Source organism: Fistularia commersonii, chromosome 35 (genome assembly GCF_037954325.1).
Source record: "Fistularia commersonii isolate RoL2024-O1a breed Wild chromosome 35, RoL_Fcom_v1.0, whole genome shotgun sequence".
In the NCBI taxonomy this organism is placed as follows: domain Eukaryota; kingdom Metazoa; phylum Chordata; class Actinopteri; order Syngnathiformes; family Fistulariidae; genus Fistularia; species Fistularia commersonii.
In genome coordinates, this window is record NC_141318.1 from 1,707,130 (window position 1) to 1,728,218 (window position 21,089).

Sequence of the window (21,089 nt, forward strand, 5' to 3'; positions counted from 1 at the left end):
AAATCATGATTTAAAACTGAATAAAATAGAAGAAAATGAAAAATAAAATGAAAAAATTAAATAAAATAGAATATAATTAAAAAAAATAGTTCATGATTTGTTAACAAGAACGAAAATGAAGTTGAAAAAAAATCATGATTTAAAACTGAATAAAATAGAAGACAATAAATAAAATGAAAAATAAAACAAAAAAATAACAAAATAGAATATAATTCAAAAAAGTTAATGACGTGTTTATAAGAAAGAAAATGAGTTGCAAAAAAATCATGATTTAAAACGGAATAGAATGGAATAAAATGAAATAAAATGAAAAATAAAAAAAAAAAATAAAAAAATAAAAAAATAGAATAGAATTAAAAAAAAATGTTAATGATGTGTTTATAAGAAAGAAAGTGAAGTTGGAAAAAAAAAATTACGATTCACCGTGGAGCTGAGTGTCAGGAGGGCCTTTGACCTTTGACCTACCTCCCCGTGCTCCCTTGTCCGGCCTTTCGGCGTGTCTTCTGGCAGGAAGTAAAGCCTGGCGCTGGCCAGTAGGTGGCGCTGAGCCTGCTCTTCCCACAGCAGGGTCACCTGCAGACAAAAAAGGACGGATTTCAGCCACGATCAATATTTAATCATGATACGCCGTCCGCACAAGCGGATATCAAAATGCGGGACGAGGGAACGTCTGCGTTTCTGAGAGGAGGCGCGAGGAAAATATTTCACAACAAACACTCGCCGCCTCGAATGAAGACGGCGTAGACAGGAACTCTGGAGGACGTGAATCATCTCACCATACGTGGAGTAAATACTGATGTCTTCGGCGGATCGCATAACTCAGGGGTGTCAAACTCATTTTCATAAATCATTTTTAAGGTTAAGAAAACCCGCAGGACTCTATTAATCAATGATCAAACTATCCAAGTGAATAAAGAAAAATAACGTCAACATGTGTGACAGATGTGGAGTTTTAACAAAAACAAATGTCTGCACACGATCTTGCAGATTGTCTGCATAAATACGCAAATCTGTAGACGCTAAAAACATTGCGATTTTTAATTCTTGGAAAATGTGTTGTTTTTCTGGAAGGCTAATTTCGGCACGCTTAGCTGCGTGTTTGGTGTCAAAATGCAGACGTAGATTGTACTTTTTGACAACCGCTTCAATTTATGACGCATTCAAATCCAAAATGTGACAAATTGCATCTTTCTTGAAACAGCATCCGCTTTTCTTTTCCTGGACATCTACGGATGATTTATATTTATAGAAGAGTTAAAAAATAAAAACACAGAACAGCTGCTACCGAGTTAGAAATCAAAAAAGTCAACCAAGCGGCATTTGAAAAAATCTGCAAACATATATCTTTATATATGATATATATTACAGACATTAGACACATATATGATATTAATTAATTACAATATTATTAATATATTACACATATTATTTATCCATGCACACTATATATATATATGCATACACAGACACATATATATGTACAAATATATTATATACACATATATGTATGTATATGTACAGACTTATACTGTATATGTATATAATATACATAATACATGTAATAGAATATATTAGTAATATTATACATATGTGTGAAATATATGTTATATATGTAATATATATATGTTTTATATTTTTTTATATATATGTATTTATTTATTTTCTGTTTTCTGTATTAGTAAGCTGTGTTGTTGCAATCCGTCCTCCCATGTAAATGCTTAATATTTTATATTATATGCTGAAGTCCTGCGATCAAGAATGTTTTTAGAATGTTCGCGATAAAGTATCGGTTTCTCGAAAAATGATACGGTAAAGATATTGTCATAGTGATGAAATGTTAATGATATGATACAGTTTTTTGTGTTATATGTCAAATAAATCATCTTTCTTTTCGGAGCATTTTTACTGTGCTGATTTTTTTCAAGTTTATTTTAAATCAAACCTTGTAAGACATTTTCGCGGGCCACATAAAACGGCGTGACGTGCCACATTTGGCCCGCGGGCCTTGAGTTTGACTCATGTGGCGTCGCTCGCGTTTCTGATTCGTCATCAAGGCACCGCATTTGTTTGTTTTCCTTTTTTTTTTTTTTCCCTGATCCATCAATTAGCCGGGATCGTGGATGACGGCGGCTGAGTGACAACATCTGGAGCCGATGCCAGCAGGTATAAATCTGGAGCTGCTCCGACGAAATGAGGGAGCTGGTCGGAAATCTAATTACCAAAAGTGAATTTTACCCCCCCGTTTCCATTCTATAAGTAAGTAAATTCTGCTTGTACGTCCCTTTTGGGACAATTAAATAAACATGTAAGTGAATCAGTATCAAGCTACTCGTCCTGCTCGTACGGTAGGACCTTGAAACTCCACGTCGTTGTCGAGAAAACCAAAGCTGATGTGTTAAATTTGATGTTTTCGTTTGTTTTGTTTTCGTTTGTTTTGATACGACGCGGGTACGAGTGGCGACGCCAGACGATAAATACCAAAATACAAATATTTGCGTCCCCGGCGAGTGAATTCTAGTTTTTATTTTGCAGGAAAATGTCATTTAACGAAATCAATGTGACACCAATCTGACTAACTATTCTTTAAAAAGGGGGCTGAGGTTTTAAATTTGTGACGTTATTTATATAATAATGAATTATTATTTATTAGTGGCTCGTCCATGACAGCTTAATTGCAGTTTAACTGAATGTGACAAAATAAAGGGATTACTTTTCTTCTTCTTTTCACAATAAACCACCACTAATTTCTTGCATATTTTCCGCTCATTTCTTTTTTTGTTTTTTTTTTCCCCAATACATTTTTTTGGTCATATGTGTTCAATTTTAAACGCTCTGTTTCACAATCATTTGAGCAAAAAAAAAAAAAAAAAAAAAAAAAAAATTGTAGATTGTAAATTTACCAAGGAGGAAAAAAAAAAAACCCCGATCAGCACAAGGAGAGAAAAAAAAAAAAAAAAAAAGGCTGGTCAATAATTGTTTAAAACCAGAGCAGCTATTTTCATGAACACAATAGTCAAGAAGGCGGCGTGCTAAAAACCCTGATTTGGGAGCGTGACGTCCCCGCACAGTTGCACAAGCTAGTCCAGGGGACGGAGTCGCCGAATGACTGACATACTTTTAAACGAAGGCGGCGGTTGGTGCCGGTGTAACCTGAATATGGGAGGTTTCAGATTTAATCCGGCACCCCGGGGCGCTCCGGAGAGGATGTTTGCGTCAGCAAGGATTTCTACTTGATGAATGACACCCGCTGGACATTTATGTGAATCCACGCTCGCGCTTTCGTTCTTCACCGGCAGAGAGCATTCGTTTATGTCGTGTGTGTGTGTGTGTGTGTTTTTTTTTTGCAATCTTTATTTTTCTCCTCACGTTGTTATTTGTCAATCAATAACCGTTAATGTGAAACCTTCAATCTTCCCATGGTATTTTCTCATTAATGCATGGTTTTACCTCTTTCGCATGTGACCTAAATTTGCTATATTTAGCCCTGCCATGGGACATAGACTCAATAAAACATACGATTAGTCTTCTATAAAGTGAGAAGCTAGCAGAGCAGGACCGCGACCCATTTAGGCTGCAATGCATTATGTCAGACCGGATCGGATTACAGGGTCCGTAAGTAGCTAAACAGTCACAGCGAGGAATTTTTAGACGCTGATTTTTTTTTTTTTTCTTTATGTTCAAGATATTGCGGTAAGAATAGGGTGAAGCAGACAATGCAATGGAATTCTTACTTTGTACGCTTTGCGCCAGAGGGAGAGCAACAGAGACGATAAATGACAATAATACACAAAAACACTATATTAAAACAGTATTGCACAGAAACCATAAAGTCACAAGCTAAGAAAAGGAGATATAAAATTTGTGTGCATTTATTATTTCTTTTATATGATATATTTGATAACAACTATAGCGATGTGCTCATGTCTGCATTTTTTTCCATTTTTTTATTAGAGGCGTAATAAAAAAAACAGCACAAGAAGTAAGTAAATTATCGCACATTGATCAGTACGTAACTAATAAAAACAAACTAAGAAAAAAGAAATAAATATGTACATACATATACACAAACACACATATTTTTATACATATATATATATATTTTTTTTTTTTAAATAAATATATTATATTTAAGAATGAAGTGATATGGTTGTGTCTGCATATTTTCCATTTTTTTTTTGTTTCAATTTTCCTTTCCTCAGATTCGTTGACATAAACAGATAATGAGCAGATAATGAGCTTAATATTGGTCTCTTTGTCTCTTTAAACAGCTCCAGGCCTCATTTAAATTATTTTTTTTGTCATACGGGAAAATATTAAATTAAAAAAAAAAATATATATATATATATATATATCAATCATATTACCGGTTTGTGTAAGATAATTATGAAGAGGATTTTTATGAATTTCATACTGATCTGAAGACAGAGGCTTTGCTTTTAAAAGGAAGACTTGTCCACTTGAAAATACAAGGTCACGTTTAAGAATAAAAGGTGCTCTCACGTGACGGTTAATCCTTTGACCGGTGCTACTGGGACTGTACGATATTGATTTAATTATATTTAGCCTGTATGTTTTGGGGATCTCGCAGCACGGAGAAAGCAAAAACCTTAGAAATAAGATGATGACATTTTAACTGCAGCTGCTGCGCTATAGAACAAATTGCAACGACAAGAAAGGAGAGAGTGTGTCCTTTTTAATGTTATTAAATCAGGAATAAGGAGAATTTAAAAGGGGATTTATGAAATAAAGACAAAAACGTATCTTGTTTTTTCAACACAAACTACGACTCAAAGCCTTGTTGATATGCAAGTCAACAAATGTGTTTGCTTCATGCAAATGAAATGTCTAGGCTGATATATTTTCAATTTGCCCAGAATGTTTTGGAAACACAAGGACATTAATAATGACTTGGTTAAAAAAAAAATATATATATATATAGTGGAAATTAAATTAGAAAAATATAAGTTCAAAAAATATATTTAAAAAGTGCATGTAAATTTAAAAAGTAGAAACGTCCTCATACGGGGACATTCGCTTATTCATTTATTACATATATCCAAAATGCCCGTCTCCACTGGGCAGGGTCGACCCTGGAGAACATGGGGAGAACATGGACTCTCCACGCAGCTGTGGGAATCCAACCAGGGGCCTTCTTGAAGGCTGAAGGTCCACCGTATGCGGACAATGCTTTATTTCACTGTGCAAGTAAGTACACTTCACAATGAAACCCCTTTGTGTCGCTTGTTTTTTTCGCTAAGAGAAACTGGGTTTCGCCGCCGCGTGCGGGGACTGGAAGTCTTTCTATATCGGAACGAGACGAGCCCGAATGACGTTCGTAACAACCTCAAAATGCGGTGTCCTCAGACGAGGACTTAAGGTCGGCAAAGGTTAAAACAACCGAGCGCCGCTGCCCTACATGCGGAGACACTCGGCTGCCACATGTGAGAGTCTGTCAGAGTCTGAATGTCTGCAGCCCGTGGAGATTTTATTTATTTTTTCTTTGAACCATTAAAACTTGGTCAACTGTGTTTTGAACCGGATCATTTTTTTTTTTTACAACTATGTCGTGCATTTTGTTCTTGGCAATATAGTGTAATTTATGGAACTGAAGGAGGACATGGGAATTTATGGTCTTTATCTAGGAATGTATTATAGTCTAGCATTTTTTTTTTTTTTTTTAACTGTTCTTCCCATAATGGTCATTTTTCCCTTATATGTTAAAAGGGAAATCACATGATTTTGAAAAAAATAATGAGGAATTATCTTATGGGAGTGGACAGGTATCATTATCAGCACAAAAACACCCCATTATCAGCAAAATAAAAGCTTTGAATTAAAATGAATTGTCTGGAAATGGGGAAGAAATTAAATGAGAATCACAAAGAAATCACCTGAATATCAATAAGGAATTGCGTTAAAAAAAAATACATGGAGATATTTGAGAATTCTTTGTTTCTTTCCGGCCCGAAGCAAATATTCTTAAATACCAATATCATAAAATGCGCCTCTGATTATGCAGATGTTTATTTCCCTCCCACTGCCCTGCCCTACTTGTTAAACATGTTATAATATCAGGGACGTGACTTTAAATTACTGAGAAAGCTACGGGCCGCTGCAGCTGCTGTTATTATTGGGGTGAAGGTGATAAATGACCCAAATACGAGCTCTGCGCTGGATTAAACTCCCCCGGACCGAAGCCTGTGACATTCAAAAAAAAAAAAAAAAAAAAAAAAAAAAAATCCCCTCCGGAGGAGTAAATCTCATCTAAACTGTTTTTTTTTGTTTTTTTTGTTTTTTTTTTAAAGCGTCGAAGAACGTCCTACCTCGGCGATGCACACTGGATCCTGCGGTCCGCAGCGGATGAAGTAGAACTCCCCGAGCTTCCACACCTGGACGGGGCCGTCGGGATGGGTTTTGCTGCTCACCGACTTATAGAAGGCATAGCCGCCTCGCTGGCAGGAGGGAGCACCCAGCCACTGCGGGGCGGAGACGGGACAAACGGTTAAGGAGCCCGAATCGGGCCTCCAGAGATGACATTTGGTAAAAGCCGCGAAGTGAAATTTTGCGTGGAGCTCTTTTAGAGGGAGAAATAATATCCTTGCATTGGGGGGGGTCGAGTCTCAAGAGTCAGGGCTGCGGAAGTAAAAGCTTCCTGATGGAATGAGGAAGTTGATATTTGTATAGTTTGCAGTGTTAAAACAGCGTCCATGTGTTCTTCCAGGGTTGAAACCAGATGGTGGATGGATGAATTTTTCATCTTTAAAACGATTAAGACCGCAAATTATGTGCGATATGAGACGTAGGGGAGGCACGAGGGCCAGAAGTCTGGTTTATTAATAATATTAGAAAGTAAGCTCTGTTGTGAAAAAAAAAAAAAAAAAAAAAAAAAAATCACATACACAAAATAATTCCTCTTACTGAGTCGTTCACTAGTATTCCACAAATATTTAAATACTTGCTGCATTTTGGACATGTTTTCCCCTGTGCAATATTCAGAACTGTGCAATATTTCATTTCATAACAGCTACACGACAATTTTTCCTTCTATCATACTATTGTGCACTCCTTACCTCACTTGTTACTAAGACACTTATAGTTTTATCACTTGTTTACTAAGACACTTTATAGTTTCACTGAGACACTTTATAGTTTATTTTTATTTCTAATTCTGCCTTTTCTTTTTATTATTTATTACTGTTATATTTTTTGTAACTCTGGCACAACAATTTCCTTCGGGATTAATAAAGTTGTTCTTATCTTATCTTATCTTATCACTTGTTGCTGGACATTTTCCTGCTGTTTGAAACTTATATTGGGAATTGAAACTAACACATTACGTTTTTTTTAACCGTTAACTTTAAAAGTTATTCGCTGAATTTGCATATGAAACAAAGAAAGTAAGAGAAACGCCTCAGTTACGAAGCCCTATTTATTTTTCCAGCGCTATCACCACACCTGAATAACGGCAGATTCATTCACCCATTAATAAAACAAAATTCAAATAAAATTAAAAAATTTAAAAAAAGCAGGAACTGCGTATTTATTCAGTTCACTGGCTGTTCAGTTTCACGGAACAAGATGAAACAAAAAGAAAGTAAACACTCATTATCACAAATGTTGAGCTAGCAAAGGGGGGATGCAGGTTAGCGGTTAGCTGCATGATTAGCGCAACAATTAGCGCTTCCGCCTCACAACAAGACGGTCTAAGTCCGTTTTCCCGGACATGAGAACGTTTGTTTGTGGACAGAGGAAGAAGATTAATTGTTTAAAAAAAAATAAAAAAAAATAATTCATGACCATGATTGATAATGTATTACAAGTAATGCAGTCGACTGCAGTATTGATATCTGGATCCTCCCAAATCATTGACAAAGCAGCAGCTCTCTCACACACACACACACACACACACACACACACACACACACACACACACACTCACATACACACAGTATTGAGGCAGGTGTGAACTTGAGTTGCCATGGTTACACTTCATTATTCACAGCATTATTTTCCGGTGTCGGTTGGCGCATCAAAAAAAAACAAATTAAAAAAAAAAAAAAAAAAAAAAAAAAAGAGAATGCAGAATGAAAAAGAAATCGGAACGATTCGAGGGATTAAATGGTGTTCTCCCAGAGTAATATGGAGAGAACAAGTACACAATCCTGAGTCAATTTAGTCTAGTCAAAAAAAAAAATTCACTTTCAAACACACACACACACACACACACACAGCGAGACGTGTCAAGATGTGGAGTCTTGCTTTGAATCCATAAGTGGATATGTGACAGAATATGTATGATGGAGAAATAAATAAAGCAGGAAAGGAAAAAGGGAGAGAAAAAAACAAACAAACAAAAAAGCGGGAGTTGATAAAATGTGCTTTCAATAACAGACAAAATGACATAGGCAGGGAAATATATGGAAAAAAAAATATATGTATTGTCTCTAGATTTGAAGCACACGGATGTGGTTTATTGTCTGGTGTCAATATTGTTTTGCCGCTCCGCGAATTTGCATCAAGAAACGGGGAAAACCAATCAGTGAAGAGGGAGTCGCCCTTAAGAAATCACAACAAGACCTTTCTGTCTGCAAAAAACTGTTAAGAAATAACAGGGTGAAACCGTTTTCATCGTGAATTAGCTTTGTGGATTATCGACGTGGTGTCTGGATTTGTTTTGTCAGGCGCGGTTTTCGAGTTTTGCCGGCGTTTCTTCAGATCGATGCCGCAACGCGAGTTGCGTCCGACGGTGATTGATAAAGGTGCACCGCTTTCATAGATCCGCGTTAGCTTTATTGAACAGCGGCCGATGGCTGAACTGTTGTTTTTCAATAAGAGAAAACAAAACATAGAAGATGCAAGAAGTTTGCTAAACTGAAGGCAGATCCGAAGCAGCCTCTTCGACGACGCTCTCAACTTTAAGGATCGTATTCACGTGCCGATGTTGCTAACCGGGCCATCGGTTGGTTTAACCAACTAAACTGAAGAACCCTGAACCTTCACACACATAAACTTGAGCTAGTTTCCTTTATTTTGTTGTTTCTAAAAGAAGCCGAGTCCAGAAATTGAATTGGGTTGCGACTCATCGTCAACTATTTGCTTTGAATGCGGGCAACGTCCTTAATGGATTGCAGAAGTATCGGATCAAAATTTGGCAGATACTCAAAATGAGATGACTCAAATCAGATTTAGTATCCACGTCTCTGTCGCCCCGAGCAACGCGCTAAAAAATAACTACGCTAAGGTTTTTGCACTTTAATCGCGTTGGTGACGAGGTTGCTAAAGATGCTACAATGCAGAGCAAAAAAAAAAAAAAAAAAATGCAGATTCTCTGCTTTAAAAAAGCTCAATATTGAGTTTTAAACAGTCTTTTTTTTTTATGAAAAACAAATAATGGAAAAATTCGACTCTTCCCACCATTCATAAAGAATTCATGACGATCGTTCTGATAGATTTTTCATGACGTGGACATTTATATAATCACCCGGTGAATACAGTCTGCTGAATGGAGCGTAATCACAGCAAACCACCAGCTGAGATGTTTTCCATCTGGAGAGGCACAAAGCGGGTTTGTCCATCAAACGCAATTATGCAAGGGTACACAAGAAAGAAAGAAAAAAAAAAAAGGCTGCTGCCGCGTGAAGCTGTTTTATTTTATTTTTTTTTGCAGCACCGGAGAAGTCAGGACAACCCGAGTCATTAGGGCTCACCCGCTGAGGACGGACACATTTTCTATCTCATCACGCTGCCGTCAATAACAGCCTGACTCTGCGGCGGAAAGACTGACATGTTAAAATGTCAGTTAAACAAACAAAAAAAAAAAAAAAAAAAAGACAGCTAGAGGACAACTGACATTTTCGTGCCGTCAAAGGGGAAAACGCTCAATCAAATTAATAAATTAAAGGCCCGGCTGAGTCACGATGTCCTCCCTGGATTTTCTTTAATGTGTTTAGGGCTAAAAAAAAAAAAATAAACCCTGCTGAATTCACCTCTGGCACCTCTGATGATAATGTTGCACCATCTTGCACCTTCGAGAGGGACGTCGGCGCACCACCGGCGTTAAAAATTAACTCCCGGTCGTCCGAAATTCCGCCGGCGTCAGTCTTGGGAGCGGAAGACGCAGATTTGGACGACGTGTTACGATTCCGACCCAAACGAACGTGGTTTGATGAAATGAAACGTCGAGGAAAAAGCAGCGAGGTTAATCTGAGCGCTGAACTGCTAAATGTAATTATTAAATAGTGTCATAAAATATCGTTGCCACGTATAGAGTTATAATTCTACCAACACAAATGTGTTGTTCGGCTGCACCTGAAGAGTCGGCGTCGCAAAAAAAGCTGCGGTAAAAACAATCACAACAGTTAAAAATAAGAGTTTAACATCTTTCTGCCGCTCTTTTAAGACAGTTTCTTTTAGTGTTCGGATCACGTTGATGAATGAGGTTGTGTTGCCAGTAAGGAAGCCAGGATATATAATAAATTTAACATTTGTATAGAGCAAAGGTCACGATTGACCCTTACTTACTTTCCTTGGATGTATATAGCATTTAATCTGGGATTAGGGATTTAAATGTATCAGCATACACTGAATATAATTTTAAGGTACACTGTAATATAATACTGTGAAGTAATAGAAATTAATCTAATTATCTTAAAGAAGAAAATGAGAAATGATCATTAAACTCTGGGCGAATGGTTTGGAAATGAACTACAGATCGACGACAATCGACGTGATTGTCATGGTAGAGGCGTCAGAAGAAAAAACAAGAATACGAGATAAAGAGCTAAAACCTTATCCATCTCCTGTGCTTTTGTGAAAAGGACAGAACGAAAAGCCAGAAAAGCACAATTAGTCATGGGAAACGTTGGCGTAGCCTCGAAGCCATATCGGCTAGCCTTTCTCGCGTAAACATCCCTTCTTTGCCGGCCGATCATCACGAATCAGCAACGAACCCCGTATTCTCCTCCATGAACGACAACGTAGCATCAAGGAAGAAAAAACACTATCGAAGACTTCAAGATTAACAATAAGCTAAGATATACAGGGATTTGACAAAAACATCATCAGGAAACTTGCTAAAAATAAGCTTCTCTTATTGAGAAATTGGCAAGAATATAAATAAGTCGCAAGATATTAGGAAGCTAGCAGAAAACAGGAGTTTAAAATTTAGCTCGTTGCGCGATCACCTTTTTATTTCCCAGGGAATAAAAGGCGATTTCTGGTAAATCTACACTTCATGCACTCCTTGGTGGCTCGACGACGACGGCAGCGTGAAAGTGTGTGTTTAGAACAATAAAAGCGTTTTTTTTTTTTCACGCCGAGTCCGACTTGGGGCCGGGATGAAGAGCGCTTGTTCCGTTTTGCCCGGAAGGCGTCTGATTCCACGCCGGTCGCCGGTGTTTTACATGACAGGGGCCGATAAATCGCGAACGCCTCGAGTGGCTCGGCGCATCGGAATGTGATTTAGCTGTTTTTCCAGAAAGTGAAAGCGGCTTCTATCGGGAAAACTGAATTATTAAAGCAAACGGGTGTAGTTTCCTTTTGTTTATTCGGCGAGAGATTAGGAAGGAGTTTTGCTTGTTTTGTTTTTTTTTTTTACCTTATTCAGATGCACGGTCAGCTCCGTTTTTAGCCAAATGTGAGAATAACTGTGGAGCGCTAGCTGCCATTTTGGATGAAGATTAGATTTGTTATAACCTCCGGATGGGTTGAACAGATACCGTTTCATCAACTGACAGGTCACTATTTTGGCAAACAGATTTGTTTTGGTTTTTTTTTGCTAATCTGAAAAGCTGAGAATAATACCGGCAAGCGCCTCACAAAAACCCCGCGCGTCATCCGGGTGCTTCCATGCTAATGCTAATGCTAACTCTGTGGTGCTAACTCTGAGTGACTGAAGCTCTTTTCACATATTTTCTGGTCATTTTCCACGCCGCTTTCCCCCCTAAACGTGCAAACTCATTTACTAATTTCTTGCTTAATTTACCCGGTAAACAGTCTCCACTTTCATCACCTAGTACTTCACACTGGATTACATTAACTCATGCGGGAAAACAACCGTCCAAGGCGCTAACCAGAACACAACTTGGGTGTGCGGGCAGAAGATGGGAATTGAACCCCCAACTTTCCGCTCCTAAAAAGTCAGTTCTTTTTGCAAAAAGTGTTACTTTTTACGGAAAAGGTGGCTGGAAGGAATTCTGAAAAACCTTTGGGTATCCATCTCGAAGAGGAGCACGGCTTGAAATATGATATCGGCAATTAAATTTCACTATCGGCTAATAGTTTTAGCTCCCGCTTGAGAAAAATGACCTATTACATCATGCGTTCTCAGAAGATCAGGGAGGACCGGAGGGCTGCAAATACTGGAAATTAGACCAACAGTGTGAACGCGTCGCACAACAAAGACAGGATAATAACAATAATAATACTAATAGATGTTGAAAAGGTGGTAATTATCATGTATCTGCTTTGGAGCGTCACATATCATACACGTAACAGGAACTGACCTACTTAACTGATTGTAGTTAATGTGCTCTTTGATATAAATGCACATTTACAGCTTTTCTCCACAAGGAACCAAAATGAAAAGAAAGATGACGAATCTTTACCGAACTAGCGTTGTCAGTAAAATGAAAAAGGGGGGTTTCATGTTTTTTGCAGACAGGCTGCCTAAAGCTGACTCTAAGGGATCTTTTGTCCATTTTTAAGTCATTTTTACACCGTTTTTATTCATCATTTCTGGATGGTTCTTCAAGAAATGAAAGAAATCACTCTGATTTCAGATGTGACCGATTGCCTGTTTGTTCATCGTGCTTTTCCGTGGTTATGAAAACAACGGCGTTAATCTAATTACAAATAAAAGGCTTCATGATTAGACATTAATTATGTGATTGGGTGACTAAATGACCACAAAAGGTACATAAATTGGGAAATTGTTCTCCGGATTCAGAGAATTTTTCAGTTCCAAGAGAGACACCTGAGCCATGCCACCCTAAATATGTCACGTATCATACCAATTATGTATCATTACTTTTAATTAAAAAATGTAAATATATTTACCAACTTGTTAATGTGAAGTTGCATGATAAAAGAACAAAAAAAAAACCTGTTTCTCATGTTTCATTTTGTGCTGAATGTGATTCTACACCTTTGTCAGCGAGCTCTGTCTGACAATATTAATAATAACGGCCGAGGTTACATTCATAATCATAAAAATAAAGTCACGGTGCAACACGTGTTGTTTTCTGTACAATCCGACACACACACACACACACACACGGACACACAAGGTTATCCGATTTTTTTTTTTTTTTTTTTTTTTTTTGAAAAACAGCGCTGCCATGGAAATGCCGCAGTTTTCAGATATTGAATCCACCACGCAGCCTCTGCTCTTCTGTGATCCTGTTTGGAGCTGCAGGCATGAAAAGACCAAATTACACCAGTTTACATGAAACCCAATACGAGAGGAGCCACAGCTGCGTCGTACAGCCTGCAGATGACACCAAATATTTTACAGATATTTCTCGGTGACAAAACACTGCAGCTGAAATGAGACGGTAATTTCTCTTTAATTCATTATCCTGAACTAGAATTACAAAAAAAAAAAAAAATGCAATGAGAACAAAAGATCCCGCTGTCTGAATAATGTCTTGACTTATTTTATATCTCACTGAGAGCCACAATAATGAATCAGGTAGCTGTTTTGTTATTCATGCGGGCGAAAGGGTGGGAGACGGCGGATACATCCGTATAATTAAAATATCGTCTAAAAGCGATGCTGCAGCACGAAGCGGCCAGATACAACTTCCTTGCATGAGCGGGCTCGCGTTATTGTTTTCTAAATCTTCCCAAATCTCATTGTGATTAATCACCAGAACACCTTAAGAGGATAATTTAGCAGGGATTAAATTAAAGAAAAAAAAAAAAAAAAAAAATCAAAACGTTGCAAGGCAGTGAGGACCCAATGGGCAGGATAATTTATACTATTTAATTTATATTTTTTTTTATATATTTCACAAGGTTGTTCTGTGGGTTGGTGACCCAGCCAATGGCGAAGGGCGATGCTGGGACGCGAGTGGCTGATGGGAGGAAACTACACTGCTCAAAAAAATAAAGGGAACACTTAAAAAACACATCCTAGATCTAAATGAATGAAATATTCTTATGAAATACTTTGCTCTTTACACAGTTGAATGTGCTGACAACAAAATCACACAAAAATGATCCATGGAAATCAAATGTATCAACCCATGGAGGTCTGGATTAGGAATCACACTCCAAATTAAAGTGTAAAAACAAACTCCAGGCTGATCCAACTTTGATGTAATGTCCTTAAAACAAGTCCAAATGAATCTGTGTTGCTTCCTGAGTGGACACTATGATTTCACACAAGTGGGATTGACTTGGAGTTACATTGTGTTGTTCAAGTGTTCCCTTTATTTTTTTGAGCAGTATATTTCGGAGCCCACCTACTGGTTCGTCCCATCGCCGAAACCTCCAGATCGCGGCGAGCAAACATTTGTCCTCCTTCATGTCGCCGCTTCTGCTCGCCCTCGACGAGACACTGCTGGCTTTGTCCGGCCGCCGTAAACAAACATTGCTTTTTTTTTTTAGAAACGCAATACTTGTTTGCCGCCATCGCCGCAGGTCGCGGCTCTGAGCTAACACGCTTCGGTTTGCGTCGAAATCCGGTTTACACTCGTGAAAAAGGGGAAACGGATCAGTCTCGATTCCGACGCCCTCGCGATCCTTCATCTTTCGTCGGGATAAGCAGCCAAATATTTGCTTCTAAGGGCCGCGTTTGACGCATGTGATTTTATAACGCGCTCAATATTGTTTCTAGCCGAGTCCGTAACAAGCTGAATTTCATTTTCATCGCCGCTGCAGAGCCGTAATGGCCTCGGCTGCGGACGACGTATCCCAGCAGAGGACAGACAGCGGAGAGGGAAAAACCTGTAAATAGTTGAAAATGCCTGGTTTATTGGGGTTGTAAAAAAAAAAAAAAAAAAAAAAAAATGTGGCCTGTGCTTTTCCATTTATAAGGCGTTCGTTAAATGTACACAAAGTCGTTTTGTAAAAATCAATTAAATACGTTCACCCTTTAGTGGAACATTTGGAGGGGAAAGTGTTTGCTGCTCGGGGAGTTAATCAGCTAATCTGGTTGGTTGGCTTTACCCGGGGAAAAGGGGGGGAAGAGGAATAAAAAATAAATAAATGAAAGTTCCCATAGCTCAGAGCAACGTCTTCAAATATTTAGACTTGTCCTCAACCCGAAAACGCTCAATTCGTTTTGATAGTGAAAAGAAGGAGAGCATCACAATGACTGACTGTTAGAACGAGACGACTGCCTGCAGTTACACTTAATTTAAAAAAAAAAAAAAAAAAAAAAAATGAAATTAAAGGCACTTTTTTTTTCCCCTCTAATTTCTCTAAACTTTTCCAAGAATCCAATTTCAAATAAAACATTTAACATGATGTGCACTTTTTCATGGGGGGATTACTTTGAATGCAAATAATAATAATAATAATAATAATCATTTCATTCTTGTATTTATTTTACATACGCTATGTGTAAACTCCTCCACAAAAATGTACATTTATTTACATCTACAGACAGAGGGTGTGGAAATTTCTTCTTTGTCTCTTCTCTCTTTTTTTGTTTGGCGAATAATCGCAATTTAAATACATATAATTTGTCACATGCGCTGAAAACTCGAAGCAAAAACCCGTAAATGAATGTGTGACTGTTCTAAACGGTTAATACTGGATCTAATGTCACACACAGGCCTGTTTCTTCACTGGCTAATTGTTGCTGCTGAACGGATGACAATATCCTTCAATGCGGCAGCAAAAAACAAAAAAATACAAAACAGGACTGTGCAGTTGGAAGGCTTTCATATTAAACTGCTTAAATACAGTTTAATAGAACCGCGCTGAGGTCACATTCACGCGTGTTCGCAAGAAATAATCGACCTTATCTGGCGGGACAAGTTGCGCAAATCACTGCCGTTAGTTAAAAAAAAAAAAAAAAGGGGAAATACTGGTGATAAAAAAAATAAATAAAAAAAAATGACCAAAAAAAAAATTAAAAATAAATGGAAACGGTGGCATTTTCTGTCCTGTGCCACGACGCGAGCGGCGCATCGCTGCAACAACCAGTCCTTCCTGTCCGTCCTGTCGCCGCCGTGATGTCTGAACGCACAATATTCTCAAATTCTCACTCCTGTGTGGATCATCCACAACCCCCACCCTGCACACCCTCCCCCACACCAAAACCCCCGAACCCACCACAGACGCCGCCGCCACAGCCTCCCCCCTCCCCCACGCCACAGCAGCTCTGCAGACCAGCTGCAGCAGATCAATTTATAGGAAGATAGTGAATAAATGTCGGAGTGGAAAAAACAACATATATATATATATATATAAATATATATGTTCCCTGCCGGCGCTGCGGCTGCAAAAGGGAGCCTGAAAAAGCCACCCAAATAAAAATGCGGCACATATATTATTTAATTACGTCACAGCGGAGTATTACTTCTAGACCCTGTGCGAAAACTGCAAATCACCCACAAACAAAAAAAAAAAAAAAAAAAAAAAAAAACTAATAAAAACAACATCAAGTGAGAGGAGCCAGCCATCTCCCTCGCTTATGAAGGGAATAACGGTGTTGGGAGAATAATACCACACTATTAATACCGGCAAGGTCACGCATGAATGTCAAAAATATATCCCGCGGTAGGAGCTGAAATCACAGAAGCGCGGGAGTGGGAACACTCGTGGAAATGTAGCAGGACAATTACAATATCATGCTTTCAAATAACACGGACATCACAGAGTGTTTCTAGGGGGGGATTAATAGAACGGGTGTGATGATTTATCAGCTGACACGGTAATATACAGCAATTATAAACACATCCAGGAAGCGGCTAAAGACACTACTGGGGAAGATAATCATTCAATAATCACTGCAAACTCAGGACCGAGTCCCGGCGGGTGATTTCTGAGCCTCCCTTTAGATATCGCCGATAAACACTTCAAATCAAATCTTGATTAAATAGAGGAAAAATGAACCTACATGTGATTCTGTGTCAGAGATATTAATAACTTCTCTCTCTCTGTTTCTCTCTGGATATATATATATTTATGTATGTATGTGCACACATGCATACACTCACGGACACATTTTAACACGTCCTTTTCAGTGTCATTTGGAACTGGAAAAGTCATTTATAAGCATGTCAGTGCAAAATTAATTAGATAAAATGGCATACCTAATGAGAATTGGTAAGTATAATTTAGGTGACTAAACTGCATAAACACAGATGAGTGCTCAGCGAAATGTTATGAAAGGTTATGTTTTGTTTTTTTCAGGGATTATTCCTCTTAATCCTGCATAAATGCGACCAAAAACAGCTCATTATGTTCAACGTGAATCGCAGCAAAATCAAACCCAAGCAGAAGATTTGGCCATTATCAGATGTTATTTCTGCCTTAACGTTATCTCGTCAGATCAGGATGTTGGCGACAATACAAAATCATATTTTGTCGTCTGACGTGGGAGTTGACGTCAAATAATAAAGAAAAATCCAATCATCAAATGATCCAATGGACAATTCATCAGCCGTAATAGACCGCAGGTTTCTGATGGAACTTTTGAGCGGGCCGTGGACGAATTAATAAATAAAACAGAGTTGAATAAAAATCATTGTTCGTCCCGCAAGGCATGAAATATTAAAGACTAGTGGAGGGTGGAAAAAAAAACCATAAAAAATACAGCCAAAGTGTTATTCGCTGACTGAATCTGTAAATGAAACTTTATCAAGAGGAAGATGTAAAAACAAAATAAGTCTGGATAAAATCACTAATGAGCTTACCGGCCAAAGTGTGACTCACTGTGAGATTATCTCTGGGCTTTTGCAAATATTTCTGCCATACTTCTCAGAGGGGAAGCGGGGGGGGGGGGGGGGGGGCGATATCATAAAAGTAGATAAAAACTTTACAAAAAAAAAAAAAATGAAATTCCAAATGATGTTGTAATTTTTTTTTTTTGTTCTGCTCATCTGATTGTTTTGAACTTTCCAGAGTCACCGCCTGATTTGAATTGGCGTATCTTGAAAAACAAATAGTCGCTGGCTCGCGAGTTAAAAACAAAGGCAGACAGTATATACTTGTACACCCCTGAAGGAGCAGGAAGTGCTTCACGTGCGCTGATAAAACGTTGATTAGTAATCAAATCGACACGCCTGTCGGGTCTGACGCGGTTGAACTAATCCAGTAAGCATCTGGCTATTATGCACGTTTTTTAAGCAAGATTAGCATTCCATAGAAGACAAAATCTCCGATGTAAGTGAGATAAACGGACCGGGGCGGTTTTGACTTGAAAGCGAATATCATGAGTATATTTAGCTAAATTACAGCGAGGCCATGTGATAAATACTAGCATCAGCGAATCATAAACATATTATTATCCATTATATGGATTTCATAGAGCTCCAGTCCTTCGACTTTCTTTCTTTCTTTCTTTTTTTTTTCTGGCTGTGGCCCTGGGGGGGAGGGCCAGCTGAAGCAGTGCTCCAGCCTAGTGGTGGAAATGAGGCAGAGCTGAGCAGGCAGGAAAATAAAAGCCACATAATATAATCTGAGAGGCAGCTCTGTGTCTAAAATGTGAACACACACACACACACACACACACACACACTCTCAAATGCACATGCGCGTGCGTGCACACACACACACACACACACACAAGAGTTTAAGATGGAAACCCTTAATCTGCACCCTGCCTACGTCAGTTCTCGTGATATTTCTGGGAATAATGCAGTGAGATTTTTCTTTTTTCTTTTTTCTTTTTGTTTCCCCTCCTCTCTTCTTTTTTTAATACAGCCAAGAACTGGGGGAGGAGGAGGAGAAAAAACAAACAAACAAACAAACAACAAAAAAATATATATATTTATCTGGATAAAAAAAATATTATTTTTTTTAATCTAAACAGAATGTTGTGGTATTGACCTTGGAGATATCCTGTTATTCAAACATTTAGGAGGTGGAAAAAAAAAGTTCAGGAAAGGATTTTGGATAAAGGGGGTGGGTGGTGGGGGGAGAAAAAAAATTAATATATATAAATATACAACTAGATTATTAAATACCTCCACATATTGAGGGGATTCCAATCAAAATAAATGTTTTATTTCGAGTTTTGCGAGTCTTCTTGACTATTTCCTGTTTCTTCTTCTTCTTTCTTTAAGTCGTCGTCGTTTATGTCAAGTACAGAAAAAAAAAAAAACCTCCTCCTTCGATATTAACATTCCTGTTTAAACAGCCGTAATTACGGAGGAGACAAAATGTCGGTGGGGGGGTTGAGGGAGTTGATATAATAATGTTTCTTTTCGGCGGCGTCGCTTCGTCCCGGTTGAAAAATAAACTAAAATCTTTTTAATATCTAATTAATTTCGGAGGAGGAGGGGGTTTACAAATGAAAGATGTCGACGCGACGACTCGCTGCTAGCTAGGCTTTAGCCGGAATGCTAATGCTAGCTTAAAAGTTTCCTGGTATTTAAAAAAAAAAAGCAGGCAAGCGGCCAGGAATTTTATTTTTTTTTTTTATTTGTTATTATTTTTTATTTTTGGGGAAGGGGTTAATGTGTCGTTTAATGTGGGGTGGGGGTTGGTAGCCGGGGGAGCCGGAGACTGCCGACACGACACACAAAGAAATTAATCATTAACATGGCGAAAATATGGGAAATATTAAAGGCGGATTTAGCGGCGGCGGCTCGGGTGTGGAGAATAAACAACCGAGGAGAGCACTCTGCGGGGTTTTTAAGTGAATAGGACAAATATCGGAGGTTTATTTTCCATCCCCCGGCTGTAAAACGAGGGGAAAGAAGGAGAAAAACAAAAGTTGAGCCCGGCTGAATAAAGTTGTAATTGCAGTCAGAGCAACTCTCGGGTTCGGTTGATACGAGGAGGAGGAGGAGGGGGGACGCAATCAATGCGAAAACGGCCCGAAGTAAATTGAAATAAAACAATAAATCGCGGTTTCATTCAAAATCAACCGCGGTCGATTTATCACTACCGCCAACAGGTACCGAACCGAGCTGTTTTTTACTCAAAATGAATCGACATTTATTGAGAAATTAAATCTGCTTTACCTGTATTGCATTGTGCTCCATTGCAGTCCTGCATTCCCTCTATGAGGCCCCTCTCCGGTTACACCGCCGGGACTCGCCGTCACACAAACAAACGCACCGAAAAGGGGAAAAAAAAAAAAAAAAAAGCCCGATTTTTCTTTTTCTTTTTTTTTTAGTGGAAATGGGACAGGATCTAGGTGTGGCCAAAGTTTGCCAACTTAATGTGAATAATGAAAAATATTCCCCTCTTTGTACGAACTGCGTCGCATCGCTCGAAAGAAAAAAAAAATCCACCTCGGTTGCAAAACAATATTTCTTTCTTTTTTTTTTTTTTTTTACCAAATTACACCGAATACTCTCGCGGAAACGCCGGCGGGAAGCGGCTCTCGATATTTATTTTCGTCTCACATTGAGAAATCAAAATAGTTAAGCTGATCCCAGAGCTGTCTGCTCGGAGGCTCACTGCGCATGCGCGGGCCAAACGCATGGTCGTAAAGCTCCGAGCGAAGGATGGAAACAGCCGGAGCGAATACATCAATATTTACGGCAACAGGGAGGGGAAAAAGCGTGTTTAATATTAAAAACAATATTATTATTGATCATTTTTGTTGTTATTATTGTTGATATGATTATTGTTGTGTTGTGCGTGCGTGTGAGCCATCGCACACAACAACCGAGAGGCTGATATTTATATTTTCCTCATGCTATTTATGCTAATAAAGCCATGAAGAAGCAAGAATTTGTCGGTATTTTTTTAATATTTGATTCTGTTGATTCTGTGCATCACACTTTCCTGACACAAAGACAGCAGGATGCATGGAATTCCAGCTGTTCCAGCAGATACATTGCATTTGTTCTGATTACGTCGACGGTTCTTACAAAAGGAAATATGTTGCCAATAAAAACAGGAACGACGACTAATATTGTAACTCACTAAATATTCCCTTCAGCTGTTACAGAGAAACA

At 38.4% G+C, this 21,089-nt stretch overlaps 1 protein-coding gene across 1 annotated transcript in view; it reads right to left on the minus strand.

The window, feature by feature from the left end:
* The window catches only part of LOC147213701 (uncharacterized), a 45,392-nt gene extending 24,979 nt beyond the window's left edge, over positions 1–20,413 (minus strand). Inside the window, exons 1-3 of the mRNA XM_086142177.1 lie at positions 20,145–20,413; positions 6,324–6,476; positions 466–573 (exon numbers count right to left, since the gene is read on the minus strand). Coding sequence (XP_085998303.1) covers positions 466–573; positions 6,324–6,476; positions 20,145–20,165 — 282 coding nt within the window. The 5' untranslated portion in view covers positions 20,166–20,413. The remainder of the gene's footprint in view (positions 1–465; positions 574–6,323; positions 6,477–20,144) is intronic.
* Positions 20,414–21,089: the final 676 nt, after the last annotated feature.